Source organism: Notamacropus eugenii, chromosome 4, assembly GCF_028372415.1.
Source record: "Notamacropus eugenii isolate mMacEug1 chromosome 4, mMacEug1.pri_v2, whole genome shotgun sequence".
Classification (NCBI taxonomy): domain Eukaryota; kingdom Metazoa; phylum Chordata; class Mammalia; order Diprotodontia; family Macropodidae; genus Notamacropus; species Notamacropus eugenii.
In genome coordinates, this window is record NC_092875.1 from 91,810,565 (window position 1) to 91,825,616 (window position 15,052).

At 40.3% G+C, this 15,052-nt stretch overlaps 1 protein-coding gene across 1 annotated transcript in view; it reads left to right on the forward strand.

The window, feature by feature from the left end:
* TSNARE1 (t-SNARE domain containing 1) overlaps positions 1–15,052 on the forward strand; it is a 282,756-nt gene that overhangs the window by 199,486 nt on the left and 68,218 nt on the right. Inside the window, exon 8 of the mRNA XM_072602914.1 lies at positions 5,969–6,139. Within this exon, the coding sequence (XP_072459015.1) occupies positions 5,969–6,139 (171 nt within the window). The remainder of the gene's footprint in view (positions 1–5,968; positions 6,140–15,052) is intronic.

Here is a 15,052-nt window from a genome sequence, read left to right on the forward strand (position 1 = left end):
AAGAGAACAGTCCAGGGCTTAGAAGGTGGTCTCAAGGACGTAGCTGTCATTGAAGCTGGCATAGTGATGATTGCACAGCCCTTTGGGGTTCCATGAACCCCAAACCTCAGTCAGCTTGTAGCATAGCCTAGCACAAAAAATTTCCTCAGAAATATTTACAGTACAGTGTAGCATAATCATAATCATACAGGGAAAGTCACACAAAGCACCTAACACCTCCCCACCTCCTACCCCAGCCACCCTGCTTAGCAATGACCAGGTCTTATCTGGTTCACTTCCACTGTCTGTCAAGACAGGCAGCTCTACAGCCCTACCACGAAGACCCGTTTGGAGAACAATAATCCCCATTCGATTCATTATGCATTCATTAAACAACTACTATGCACAGGTCCCTGAACCTAGCCACTGTATGGCGTAAAGACAAGAATGAAACAATCCCTGCTCTCAGGATACTTCTATTTTACTGGGAGTTACAGAAGAACATGTATAAATAAATGCAAAGTACATGCAAAGTTATGCAAAGTAATTTGAAGAAAGAGAGCCCTAACGGCTGCTGGGATCAGGATAGGTTAGGTATAGGAGACTGCTCCAGAGCTGTGCTTTGCCAGAGGCTCAGGATTTTCAGAGGTAGTGATGAGAAAGGAGTGGATTCTGAACACAGGGGATTGCTCTTACAGAGAAACCGAGGAGAAAGATGGAATGTCATGTACGGCTAAAAGGAGGGAGTAATCACAGAAATAAAACTGAAAGAGTGGAGGGAAGCCAGATTGTAGTGGTCTTTAAATGTCATGCTGAATACCTTGTATTTTATTGTTGAGACAATAGGAAATCACGAGAGACTTTAAAGTACATGGTCAGCTCTGTGTTTTAGAGATATTTAGCAGCTCTGTGAAGGAAGGTTTGGAAAGAGGAGAGCAGGGACCCTTCACCTCTTCTGTGTCGTGATCCCCTTTGTAGTCTAGTGAAGTCTTAGCAACCCCTTCTCAAAATTATGTTTTTAAATAATTGAAGGAAATGCTGACTTTCTGTTAGAAGTTAGTGAAGATAAACATGTATTTTTAACCCCATCTGAGTTCACAGAACCCCTGAAATCTATCCCTGGACTCCCTTGGGAGTCTGTGGACCCCAGATTAAAATCTTCTGGAATAGAAGCAGAGAAACTAGTGAACTGGTTTTTGCAGTAATCTAGATCAGACTTGATGATGTTTTGTAGTAGTGTAGAGGATTGTGTAAAGGCAAAGATGGGAAGGGATAGGAGAGCTGCAAGTGTAGAATGTATAGGACTTGGCAAGGGCATGAGGAAGGGGGAAGAGGAGGAAAGGAGGATCTCCATGTTGTGAGCCAGGGTGATGCCCTCAGTTAAGAAATGGGAAAGTAAGAAGGAAGAGCAGGCTTTTGGGGGAACATGAATTTGACATCTTCAGGTAGAGATATCCAGGAGGAGAAGGGGGCTGTGGGAGCAGAGGAGTCAAGTAGAATAAGAACCAAGAAAAGCCCATTGTATTTCACAATTAAGAGATTAACCTTGAAAAGAGAAGTTTCAGTCAAGGGTTAGGGTCAGGAGCCAGACTGTACAAGTAATAAAGTGCTACAGAAATGGGAGCTATTATTTTTACTTTGGCTCAATTGAAGCAATAATAATAAGGATAACTCCCAATTTTAGAGTGTCTTAAGGTTCATAGAGTCATGTATTCTTATAGCTGAAAAGGACCTTTCAGCACAGAAGAGAAGGCAGATGAGGAAATGGAGGCCACAGGTGTGGGAATTTGACTGTCCAAGGCTGAAGGGGGTGACTGGGCATGTCCTCTTGACCCTGACGCAAAGGTCAAATGAGGGCTTTGTTGGTGGGGAGATATGCAGGGTTCAGCTTTTCCGTTTTTATTTGCTAAAGGCATCCTCCGAGTGGAAGAGAAATCTGTCCCTTCCTTAGGGTTGTTTGGCCTTAAGTACTTCCTTCCAGCTTGGCTACTCCTTCTCCTTGAATGTTGTAATCCTTGTTCTCCTATGCCAGTAGCAAAGCTATATAGCTGGTTCGCTACTGCCCAAACAAACTTTGTACTTTCCTGCCTTAATGTTCTTGCTGCACAAAGTTTCCTCATCCTGGACTCCCCTGAGTCCTTTCCTTTATCTAGCTACTTATTAATAATCTCTTGAGACCCAGCTCAGGTCCTGTCTCTTCCTTCCCTCGATACTCCAGGGTTTAGTCTCTGGAGGGATTTTTTTGCTTCATGCTTATATCTAGTAATTGTCTCAGGGCACCTTGGTGGCACAGTGGGTAGAGTGCTAAGCTTGGAATCAGGAGGACCTGAGTTCAAATATGACCTCTGACACTTCCAAGCTATATGATCCTGGACAAGTCACTTAGCGCTGTTTGCCTGGCTTGCAAACCACTTCAGTATCTTGAGTGGCACATGACTAAAATGACTGAACAACAAAAAATCTCAGCGGATATGTCTTGTGTGCTGTGCTTCACAGTCAACTATTGGAGGCAATGGAAACTCAAAGAATTAGGCAGGGTCACAAAGTCAGTAACAGTGTGAGCTTTGTTATCTTCTGTGGCCTTTCATGCTCCCTCTGGTGCATTTGGCTTGGAGAGCACTAAATCCCTGAATTAGAGGTCATGGGATCCTGAGAAGATGGGACAGAGGGGTGAGAAAGCAGTAAAAGATCTCAGAAATAGGGTTAGGGTCTGCAGAGGGTCATTTATGCCAGGACTAGGCTGACCTCCCTTGCTGCTCGGCATGACTCACCCCATTCATATCATGTCAGCAGTTCCATCTCCAGCCTACCCAGTCCCAACTACATACAGAGACATCCTTCTGATAGATGCAGAGAGGTTGCTTCTCAGGGGCCCTTAGACTTGGTCAAATTTAGGACCACTTCCCCCCATCCAGGTTAGGCAGGGCAGAGTCCTTAAACGCACTTGTCTGACCCAGCTCATCAAATTATAGATTCTTACAGGTGAAAGAAGATTTTTCTTATTAGCCAGGCTGTAGTGTATCAGAGCTAGGCTTACATAATAGTAAATGGAAGAGTTGGCGAGAACCTTAAAATTTATCTAATCCTACCCTTTTATTTTATAGATGGGGAAACTGAGACTCAGATAGGAAAAGGGACTTGCTAAGGCTCTCACTGGGAGTTTCTGATAGAGCCAAGGATCCACATCCAATCAGAAGTCTCTTGACTTTTAGTTCAGACCTTTTTTCCCCTTTATTATATTTAAACTTAAAGACCATGTTGCTGTTGTCATGAAAAGGGCATATCATCTGGACTTAGGTAGAATTTCATTGGGACTTTTGCTGCATCATTTAAGCACCACTCCAATCAATCAATCAACAATTGTGATGTGCCAGTCCCTGTCCCAGGGGCTGGGGATACAAGTACAGAAAATGAAATAATCACTCTTCACAAGGAGTTTACATTCTAATGAGGGAGACAATAAGTACATAAAAATGAATGCAGCATAAAGGTAATAAATAACACCCAAAGCAATTCAGTACAAGGTAGTTTGGGAGCCAGGGCACTCGAAATTAGCTTGGGGGTTGGGAATCAGAAAAGGCTTAATGAAGAAGATGGTGCCTGACCTTCATCTAAGAGGAGGAGAGGCATAGTGTGAGGCAGAGGTAATGAGGGAGTGCATTCCAGCCATGGGGGACAGCAAGCCAAGGCAGGTAGGAGGGGGATGAAGTATTATCGGTGAGAGGAAGGCCAGTTTCAGGATCCCGGAGTAGACGAGGACTAATATCTAGTGAAGCTAAAAAGGTAGGTTGAGGCCAGGTGGTATTGGGTAGTGACTTAAAAGCTAAACTTCCACCACCATGGTCACAAGGAAACCTTTTCTCTTCTTCATGACCCCTGCCAACATCGGACACTGGTAACTGCTAAGGTCCTCATCTACATTCTCCATTACTGTTCACAGCTCTATCCTATCTCACCCTTTCCTCACTCATACATACCCCAAAATCTAAAAATAAATCCATGTCCTGATGACTCCTATAGTCAAGATGTACTTGCTGGGAAATTCATCATTTAGGTTTATTTCTGTGATGAGATATTGAAGTATAATACCCTATTCACTTATAGCCAAACCTTTCCACCTTTGCTGATAGGAGTCAAGAGCCTTGAGTTCTAGCCTTGGACTCCCTGAAAAACTTACTTGAACCTGTCCCTTGCTTTCTTTTGGTCTCAGTTTCTGCCAAATAGGGAAAATAAGCCCTGACATACTTACGGACTCTGAGTCCTGAATCTGGCTTATTTGTATGAAATGGGACAAATCACTTCCTCTCTCCAGTACTCCATTTCCTTTGTAAAATGAAGTTGTTGGGCTAGGTGGTATTTAAGGTCTCATCCAACTCTAATATTTTATGTTCTGTGTACCAACTCTGGAGTCCAGAGACATAGACTGGTGTCCTGACTCTGATGAGGCAGCTAGATGACCCAGTTGGTACAGCTGTGTTGCCTGGAGCTAGGAAATTGTTATTTAGTTGTTTTTCAGTCATATCTGACTATTCTAGACACCTTTTGGGGTTTTCTTGACAAAGATACTAGAGTAGCTTTCCATTTCCTTCAGCTCATTTTACAGATTAGGAAACTGAGGCAAACAGGGTTAAGTGACTTGCCCAGGGTCACACAGCTAGTAAGTGTCTGAGGTCAGATTTGAACTCAGGAAGAGGCGTCTTCTTGACTCCAGGTCCAGTGCTCTATTCACTGTGCTGCTTAGCTATACCAGAGTCAGGAAGACCTGAGTTCAGATTTGGCCTCATACACTCACTGGCTTTGTAACCTGGGCAAGTTACTTAACCTCTGTTTGCCTAATTCACTGGAGAAGGAAATGGCAAACCACTCCAGTTTCTTTGCCAAGAAAATGACATATGGGGTCACAAAGAGTCTTACAACACTGAATAGCTAAGCAACAATAACCTGGCTCTGCCACTACATATGTGACCTTGGAATGTCAGAAAAATCTCTGAATGGGTTTTAAACAAACTTTGAACTTTGCCTTCCCATCTATGAAATGGTGGTGGTAGCCCATACCTGACTCATCTCAAAGGATGGTTGTGAGGAAAGTACTTTTTCTTTATCTAAAAGGGCTAAAGAAAAGTCAGCTATAATGATGTTGTCTTGGTGGTCATCATGATGCTATCCTGAGGTTTCTTCTGACTCCGACATTCTGCATTCTTTGTTCCCAGTTCCCCTCTCAACAGTCTGGGTCTTAAAGTACCATCCAGCACTGAAATCACAAGTGCTGTGTTCTAAACCTCAGCAGATATGATAGCCTGTGTTTTAATGTACTTATAGTTCTGACAATTTATGTTCTTGGTTAAAAACTCCCTATGGTTTTGACATTCTATTCTAAGATCCTTTCTAGCCCTAACATTTTGTGTCATATTCTAAAATCCTTTCAGAATCTTTTATCCTATAAAGTGTGTTCTAATACCTAAAATTCTATGTTCTATTTCCTTTCCAGACTGACCTCTTTTCTGCTTCCTAAAGTTTCTTCCAGTTTTTCTATATTCTAAGACTTCTTCCAGCTGACATTCTATTTTCTTTATTCTAAGATTTCTCATAGTTCTATCATTTACAATGTTTTTGGTACTATTTAGCTCTGGTATTCTGAGTTCTGTGTTCTAAAGTCAGTTTTGGCCCAGCAAAGTTCTTTGCTCTTGGTTGCAAAGTCCTATCTAGCTCAGATATTCTGTGTCCTAAGTCCCTTCCATTATTGATGTTCTGTGTTTTATAGTCTATTTTTTAAGTCTCTTCTGATATTGACATTCTATGCTCTGTGGTCTGTGTTTTAAGACTCTTTCAACACGGATATTCTGTGTTTTGTTCAAAAGTAATTTACCATTCTGTTCCATCATCCAACTGGTCTTTTCATTTATTCTTCTAGTCTAAAAATCAGTGAATGTTTGTGGGAATCCCAAACTGTCACCCTGAAGCCCACTCTGATCCCCATCTCCCTTTCCAGCAGCAGCAGCAGCAGAGTTCCAGAACCCCGTTTGCAGACCTGGCTGATGAGAAGATCTTTAATGGGGGTGACAGTATGTGGCAGAGCCAGGATCAAGCCCTGCTCCCAGGAATTGCTGATGAGGACCTGGATACCCTCAGGCATCGGGAGGAAGCCGTTCAGCAGAACGAGGTGAGCCAGGTTCATCGATTGTCCTTCTGAGTAAGTTCAGGGAAGATGTCCCCATCCCAGGGCCCACCAAGCCATTTGTCCCAGTTTGTCTGGATTCTGGTCCTGTTTCTGTCGCTGGCTTGTTGAGTACCTGGAGTAAGTCATATCTGCTCTGTACCTCAGTTTTTCTCGTAGTTGCAAATCAGCTCTGAGTGTTTTGCTCATTGGAATATCATGACGTCATGGTGAAATGAGGCATCTTTTGAGGATGAAGTCTTCTTTTGTGAGCACATATAATAATTCAATAGGATTGAGATTCTGTCTGTCTTGTGCGTGGAGAGAGCAAGGGGGTACCATAAGTCAAAGAGACTGTTAGCCAGCACTCATGTAGACTGAGGATTAGGCAGTGGTATCCACTCCAGGACAGTTAAAATTAGATGAATTTTATTGTAATTTGAATCTAACCTCTGAACTAAAGCAAGGATGTGAGAAGTGATATCTGATCCAAATATCTACAGGTTTTGTTTTGGGAAGGGAGGTAGATGACACTATAGCCTGGTGTGTGGCTATCTTTGTTTCCTCCGTAGCACCAAAGTCAGGTCCTTGCATTTACAGGTGACTAAGAAGTGTTTGATTATGTCGGTCTGGACACTAGATACTTTGAAAGGTTTCAGAAACTTGGTAGCCTCCTCATCCTTCTCCTCCTTCAAGTCATTATTTTATGTTTCTTTTACACGTCTGTCCCACTGGATAGTGCTGAGCCTGGAGTCAGAAAGACCTGAGATGCTAGCTGTGTGATGCTGGGCAAGTCAGTTACTATCTATTTGCCTCAGTTTCCTTATCTGTAAAATGGGGGTGGTAATAGCACCTATCTCCCAGGTTGTTGTGAGGATCAAATGAGATAGTAATTGTAAAGCACTTAGCAGCGCCTGATACCTAGTGAATGATATATATCTACATGCATGTGTGTATGCATGTACATATATGTGTGTGTTTACATACATGTACACATATAATGATGCTGCTGATGTCTGATTACTTGTACCCTGTGAACTGAGCTGGTTGGAAGATTGAATTTTCCAGAATACAGATCATACCACTAAAATCAAATGGCACTAAAAGAAAAAGTGTGTTTGTGTGTATGTCTGTGTGTGAACGTAGATATGTATAAGCATACTATGTTAGATCCTCCACTGGTACAGATGGTGGCCCCTTCAGGCTTCCTTTGGTGCAGTCTTTATCTGACCTTACCCCTACCATAAAAGATCTACACAACACATTACAACCTTCCTCTTAATACAGTTCTCTCAGTCTCTCATAAATACCAATGAAACACTCAGGCTGGCCATCTATTGTGTACCTTTGCTCTCTCATTACATATCCTTCACACACATGTGTGTACACATATATGCATGTGCATACATATATGTGTACACACATACATATGTATATATGTGTGTGTGTATATATATGTATGTATATGGAGAGACAGAGAGGGAAGGAGAGACAGAGAAACAAAGAGAGAGAGAAAGGGAGGTAGAGAAAGAAAGAGAATGGTAGCAAGATGAAGTTAGCATATATTTATGTAGCACATATAGTTATATATTCACCTGTAAACCTATTGGCAAAGAGAACAAGAGAGACTGAACACAATATCCCCCCCTTTTTCTGTGTATAATAGCACATTATAGTTTGCACAGTGTGTTCTTCATATCTCTGGGAGGTAATATGTGCCTGTGTTAGTATCCTAGTTTTACAAATGAGAAAACTGAGACTCAGGAAGATTCTTTGCCCAAGATCACACACAGCAGGTGAATGTTAGAGCAACAAATTTAAACTTAGGATTATGAATTTGTTGGCACTGATGCTATTTTCCTCAGTGCTGGGGAGGAAAAAGGCAGATTTGGGAAGCAAACAGCCAAAAGTTAAGAAAATTATGTCTGAAAATGAGATTTGGTTTTTTAAACCATGGATAAAAATCTAGGAATGATAAACTCTTGGCAAGGAATGGAGTGTACCTAACAAGAGATGTTGAAAAAGTATTTTCTCCATCCCTAACAAATTAATGAAAAGAGCTTTAAACAAAAAAAAAGCAGGAGAAAGGAAAAAAAACTTCGTGTGTGTGTGTGTGTGTGTGTGTGTGTGTGTGTGTGTGTGTGTGTGTGTGTGTGTGTGTGTGTGTGTGTGTGTACACTCCAAGTTAGAGACCGTAGAGAATAGTTACACAATAAAAAGAAAAAATAGCAGGAGAGATGTTCAGAAATTCATAGGAGATAAAAATTTTTAAAAAAGGAACCAGTCAGAAACTCAGTGGTCAAAGATCTCTCTATGCATATGTATGAAGTACAGGCAACAAGGAAAGTAAATAAAGTACAGACCTTAATGCAAGGAGGAAAATTTGAGATCACACATAATCACTGAAATTTGTTTTGATGGATGCATGGTTGGGAAATGACTTTGGGAGTGGAGTAACTTTGTATACTAAGGAGATATGTTCTTATGAGGAAATCTAGGAAACTTCAGATTAACAGATCACACAAAGATGGGAGGAATTTCGAACACACCAGAAGTTAGTCAGGAGCCAAAAAGATCTTGACAAGCAAAAAACAACGATGAGGCTGAATTGGATAAGGTAAAATTCAATAAGGATGAATATAAACTCTTATACTTGGATTAAAAAAAAAATCAACCTCACAGGTACAATATGGGGAAAGTGATTAGACAGAAGACTCAGATTTGCTTGGCTGAAAAAGATCTTGGGATTTTAGTGGATTGAAATTTCATTCAATTCAATTCAATAAACATTTATTAAGTATCTACTATACGCTAAGCACTCTGTCAGGAATATCAGCCACAAAAGGTAATGTAGTCTTGGGCTGCATTAAGAGAGGTATGGCTTCTATGAGTAAGGTGACAGACTGTCAGAACTCTTCCCTTATCCAATCACATCTGCACTATTATGTTCAGTTCTTGCTGTCATACTTTAGGACATTCGTTAATTAGAGAATGTCTGAGTAGGATGGAAAAGGCCCTAAGAACATATCATATGGTTGTTGTCCTTCATTCTCAAAGAGGACCATAGTGACATCACCATGATAAAGTCAAGTTTCATTGTGTCCGACTGTGGCTGCTCAGACCAATACAAGCTCGAAATGCTCTACCACAGATTGGGCACAGATAATCCGTGTGAACATTTGGGGTGAATACTCCAAATTTGTGCATCCTACATTTCCTTTGTGCTGTTTCAATTCTGCTTTGCCCAGTTGAAGTAAATGAGGCTCTCTAACCAAAAGAAAGTAAGACTCATGGTAGATATGATGACTGTGCTCTAATATTTGGAGGATTATTGTGAAAAAATGGGAGTAGTCTTGTTTTCTTTGACCCTAGAGGAGATATCCAAGAGTCCTGGTTGGACATTTCTAAGATTTTTAGGCTTGATTTTGGGAAAAATTTTACTGCTGCTTATGATCATTTTGGCCTGAAATTTCAATCCACTAAAATCACAAGATTTTTTTTCAGGCAAACAAATCTGAGTCTTCTAATTACAACTTTCTCCATATTGTACCACTGAGGTTGATTTTTTTTTAATCCAAGTCTAAGATTTTACATTTATCCTTATTGAATTTCACCTTATCCAATACAACCTCATTAATGTTTTTGTTTGTCAAGAAAACAGGGGTTCTCCACCAGCCAACACATACCATACATACATGGAACCACTGGCTATAGCAAATGGAGAAATTTTGGATAAGTTCACTTACGTTGACAGTATAGTTTCCAGGATGTACACATAGATGATGACGTTGATGCATGCATTGCCAGTTACCTCATTGTTTGAAAGGCTCCCAAGAAAAGCATGGGAGAGAAGTTGTATTAGACTGACTACCAAACTGAAGATCTACACAGCCATTGTCCTGACCTCATTGTTGTATGCCTGTGAAACCTGGACAGTCTACCAGCACCATGCCAGGAAACTGAATCGCTTCCATTTGGATTGTCTTAGGAAGTTTCTGAAAATCACTTGGCAAGATAAGGTACCAGACACTGAGGTCCTTTCATGAGCAGAACTGCAAAGCATTTAAACTCTGCTAGAGAGAACACAATTCTGATGGGCTAGTGATGTAGCCTGAATGCCAAATGTATAGTTACCTAAAGGACTATTTTAGGGAGAACTCACAGAAGGCAAGAACTTACAGTGGAAGTCAGAAGTGATACAAGGACACTCTCAAGGTCTCTCTGAAGACCTTTAGTATTGATTGTGAAACATGAGAGACACTGGCACAGCACCACCCAGCATGGCATGCTTGCATCAAAAAAGATGTGGTCTGTGAGCAAAGTAGAATTGCAGTAGCTCATAAGAGTATGAGATGCACAAATTTGGAGATGTCTCTGCCCCCAAGTATTCAAATGGATTATTTGTACCTGACCTGTGATAGAGCCTTCTGAGTTTGTATTGGTCTGATCAGCCACAGTTGAACATATCGTACCTTGACCCCAACATCATGACATTATTGAGTACAAAGGACAAATAACCACATAGCCAGGCACTATGCTGAGTGTTATACAGATATTATCTTAGGTGATCCTCACAACAACCCTGGGAAGGAGGTGCTATTAACTAACTCAACTTACAACTGAGGAAACTTAGGCAGATAGAGGTGAAATGACATGTCAGGGTCACACAGCTAGGAAGTGTCTGAAGCTGGATTTGAACTCAGGTCTTCCTGATTCCAGATCTGGTGCACTATCCATTGTGATCCAGGAGGTGTTGACTTCTCTTTGGAAACCGGTATGGATTGGCTGCTGTGACTCCTTCTGGCTCTTAAATTTTGTTGTTCTGAGAACATTTAGATGAAGATCCATGGAGGAAGAAACAGATATGATATTGTCTTTGGAGTATACAAATGACCACATGGACAAAAGGAGGCAGTAGATAAAGAGTTTAGGAAACACCTCGAGTCTGACACAGGCATCATATCTTAGTCATGGGGAGCTTCACTTAATTGGACATCTGCTAGAGTTCTTCTGCCAAAAGGAAAATAGACGATACTTTCTTGGTTTGGCTTCTTGATAATTTCATACTTTCATCCTTCAAGGGAAATCAACAAGAGAAACTATTCTTCTGGGCCTAATTTTCACCTTAGCTTTAAAATACTCCAGTGAATCTAGGGTCTCAGTGATATAACTGCATGTTCCTTCTAATGGTGCATACCACAACCCATCCCTGCTTGACCATCCTAAGATGTTCTTGTCCCTGTCTTCCAAAATGCACACAGGAAGAAAATAGGCATTTATTAAGTACCTACTGTGTTTCCAGGCACTGTTTTAAGCACTTCATAAATATGATTTCATTTGATTTTCAAGCCAACCCTGGGAAATTGGTAGATTATCCACATTTTACAATTGAGAAAGCTGAGGCAAACAGAGGTTGACTTGACCATAACTAGTAAATGTCTGGGGCTAGATTTGAACTCAGGCCTTCCTGACTCCAGGCGCACTGCTTTATCCATTTTTGCCATGTAGCTCCTCAATGTGAGACCTACTCCAATGTGTTAGAGACCATCCTGACTTTCTCCTAACATGATGAAGATAGCAGTAGAAAACACAAGGTTTCTACCAATTATCTCTGTCCTTCTATCTTTCATATGTTCTCCTGCTTACTTTTTGTTTGGTTAGTTTTTAATAAGATCTATGATTTTTGTTTTTTTTATTCTTCCAGGGTCTAAAGTAATTTGCCCTCCTTCGTATATTTCATAAATCTGTCCCTTAATGCCTTCACAATTTTAGCCCCTTTAATGCAAGTTGTCTCTAAGGTAGACTTGGTTTAATCCAATTGTTTTCTCATCTTTCTTCTCTCAAGTATTATTTATAAGCACATCTAGATCTATGATGCTGCAGGCCAGCTATGGTGCCTATATTGTTCTTTATGATAAAAAGTTTATATATATATATATATATGTATATATATACACATATATATGTGTGTGCGTGTGTATACACATATGTGTATATGTATATATAGTTGCAGATCTTTTCTATTTCTCTTCCATTTCTTGTTTTCCTTCCATCTTCAACCATGAATGACCTCAAGGTGACTTTGCTTAATTGGCACTTTTGCCATGCTTTTTTAAAAATGATTTTACCTTCTACCACCTCTTTCTGTTTTTAAGGTGATACTGCTCATAATCTTCCATTGTCTTCCATTAGATTTTACAAATCAGTTTACAAATGAGTTTATATTTTAAACTGGTGTTTCCCTGGGTGCTGCATCTCTTCACTTGGCAAGTAAGTCAGAATGTTTCCCAACTCAGGTTGTTTTTAGGTGTTTTGTATGTCAGTTGATATATATCAGTTCAACTTCTGTTTGAAATTATTTTAGTCTATGTCTAACTCACTTCTTCCATTCATATCCATTTTTTGCCATGAATAATTTGTTTGAATAGGTCATTATGGAGTGGCTTTAATTGAATGTCATGTCTTTTTTCTCACTTTTATTCTTTTTTCTGGAAGTGTTCTTGTTTTGTCCTTTGTGATTTGACTGTTCAGAGACAGCTAATTCAGGAATAACTCCAACTTCAGGAATGACTTGTTTCTTAGCTGTTAAAGTATCATCAATTTCATTTTTTCATGCTATTATTCAGTGCCCAATTCTTTTCAGTTCTTCTCTCAAGAAAACATTAATGAAATATCAGCATTTCATAAGTCTTTAGCCTCTCAAATTTCCAATTCATGATTTCTAATATATTTCTCAACACCTTTACCTATTCTTTCCTTTGCATTGAAATCACTGAACATCAGAATATAAGTTGCCTTAATGTGAAGGATCTTGTTGAGTTCTTTATAGATATTCTCTGTCTCTTCATCTTCTGCAATAGATGCTGTTACGTAATACTTTACTTTCATTTGGTAAAGGCCTGTCAGGAGACCAAGGGTACAAGAGGACCGAAGGTACCACGAAGTGATGTTTCCTGTTGCTTCGAAGTGCATAAAAATACCAACTCCTTTAGTTACCAGTGAGCCTTTCATCATTCCATGTAGTTTCAATTGCCTTCTCCCTTCTGGTTTTGTTTATAGCAAAATTGATGTGATTCAGTTCCTCTATCAGCATATCCATTCTTTGATCACTGAATAAGGATGTTACATACCAATAAATAAGTTAGAGTTTATAGGAAATCTTAAGACTGTATGATTCTTGGAGCCCTCTGGACCCCTTATCACCACTCTGCCACCATCAAACATAAAGGTAAAATGTCTCCATCCAGGCCTGAAAGATTTTTTTTTTAAATTTGTCTTTGTTTCATGAGTTGTCGTAGCCAAAGAATTCATCAGCAAATGGCCAGCCTACTGGTGATAAATCTTTCCAATATGACAGAATTTGTCAGAGCCTGTGCTTTGCTGGCATATCTTTTAAGAATTTAAGGACCCCCTCCATGCCATGATGAAGCTTCAGAGTAAGACTTTGTGGAGGATTCCCACCTACAGGAAAGAGAAAATGTCTGATGCAGAAGTACTTAGAATCTTGAAGGGAAGAAGGGAAGTGACCACTCTATCTTAGGAATTGTGATAGAGGAGAGGACAACAAAACATGGTTTTATAAGCATCCTAGATTTGGGAAAGGCTTATTTTAAAGCGTGTAAAGAAAGGATGAATATGATCCTTCGCCTACATTTCTATAGAAGAAGAGACTTGTAAAGAGTGAAATTCAAAGACACGAAGAAAAACAATTTCCATGAGGAAGAAAAAGGAGAGTTGTCCAAAGAGCCCAAAGTGTGTGCAGAAGAAATGCTTGACTAACTTTTATTTTTAAAATATTTGTACAAAATATAGAAACAAAAATAGATGAAGGAGGATGAATACAAAAGCATACATTTTCCTGTAAGAATGCCAGTAAGAGTTGAAACTAGTGAGGAAATTGAAAGACAACAAAAAAGGGGGTTTAAAAACAACATATGGGAGAAGAGGAGGTGCAGTGGATAGAATACTGAGGCCTGGAGTTAGGAAAACCTAAATTCAAATCTGATCTCAGACACTTACGAGCTGTGTGACCCTGGGCATGGCACTTAGCCTCTGTTTGCCTCAGTTTCCTCATCTGTGAAGTGGGGATAATGACACCTACTTCCCAGGGTTGTTGCAAAGCTCAGATGAAAATGTAATTGTAAAGCACTTAGCACTGTGCCTGGCACATAAAGGATGTTTATAAGTGTTATTAAAAGAATGCTAGCAGCACTATCTAGGGTCCATGGGATCATAACAGATAACACACGAAAAGAGATGGTCATAATAACAGACAGCATAGTAGCTCATTTATTTTGTGTCTGTTTTCTCCAAGGAGATTGATTTTTTCACTAGAAATACCCTCAGATACTCAAAAACATCTACAGTCTCTTTGGTTTGGAAGTCCTCTCCAGTGATGCAGAGTCTGACCCATCCCTGCCTACCCAGCCTCAGTGACTCTTTTTTGGATCTTCACATCAGTTTTCCACCAGGGTCCACCCAACATGATGGGAACCTTCCTCACTCACTACTGACACAAAGGAGATACTGGTGGTGCACTCTGTCCACCGGCCCTTGCCCCAGAAGTGCCCCTTCTCTTCAATCACATATTTCCTACATGACTTGGTTTGCTTGTTCTTTTTGAAGATCCCCATTGTTTGCATGTGTTCTTGCCTGCTTGTGCCCCCACCACAGGTTTGTTCATCACCCTATGGGTGATGTTCATTTGGAAATAATGGACAAAATAGATCCTGAGAGGTTGAAAGCCAAGATAAGTAAGGGGATAGGAAGAGAGTACTTGGAAGCCTCTCCTGAAATGAAGTCATGGTCTGTATCACAGTTTTCAAGCAATGGAAGGAGGAGATGGGAGGTCCATGATAGTCCTGTGAGAGCCTGCCCTAGGGCCTTGGCACCTTTTGTTGAAAGTCATATGTGGTGGGT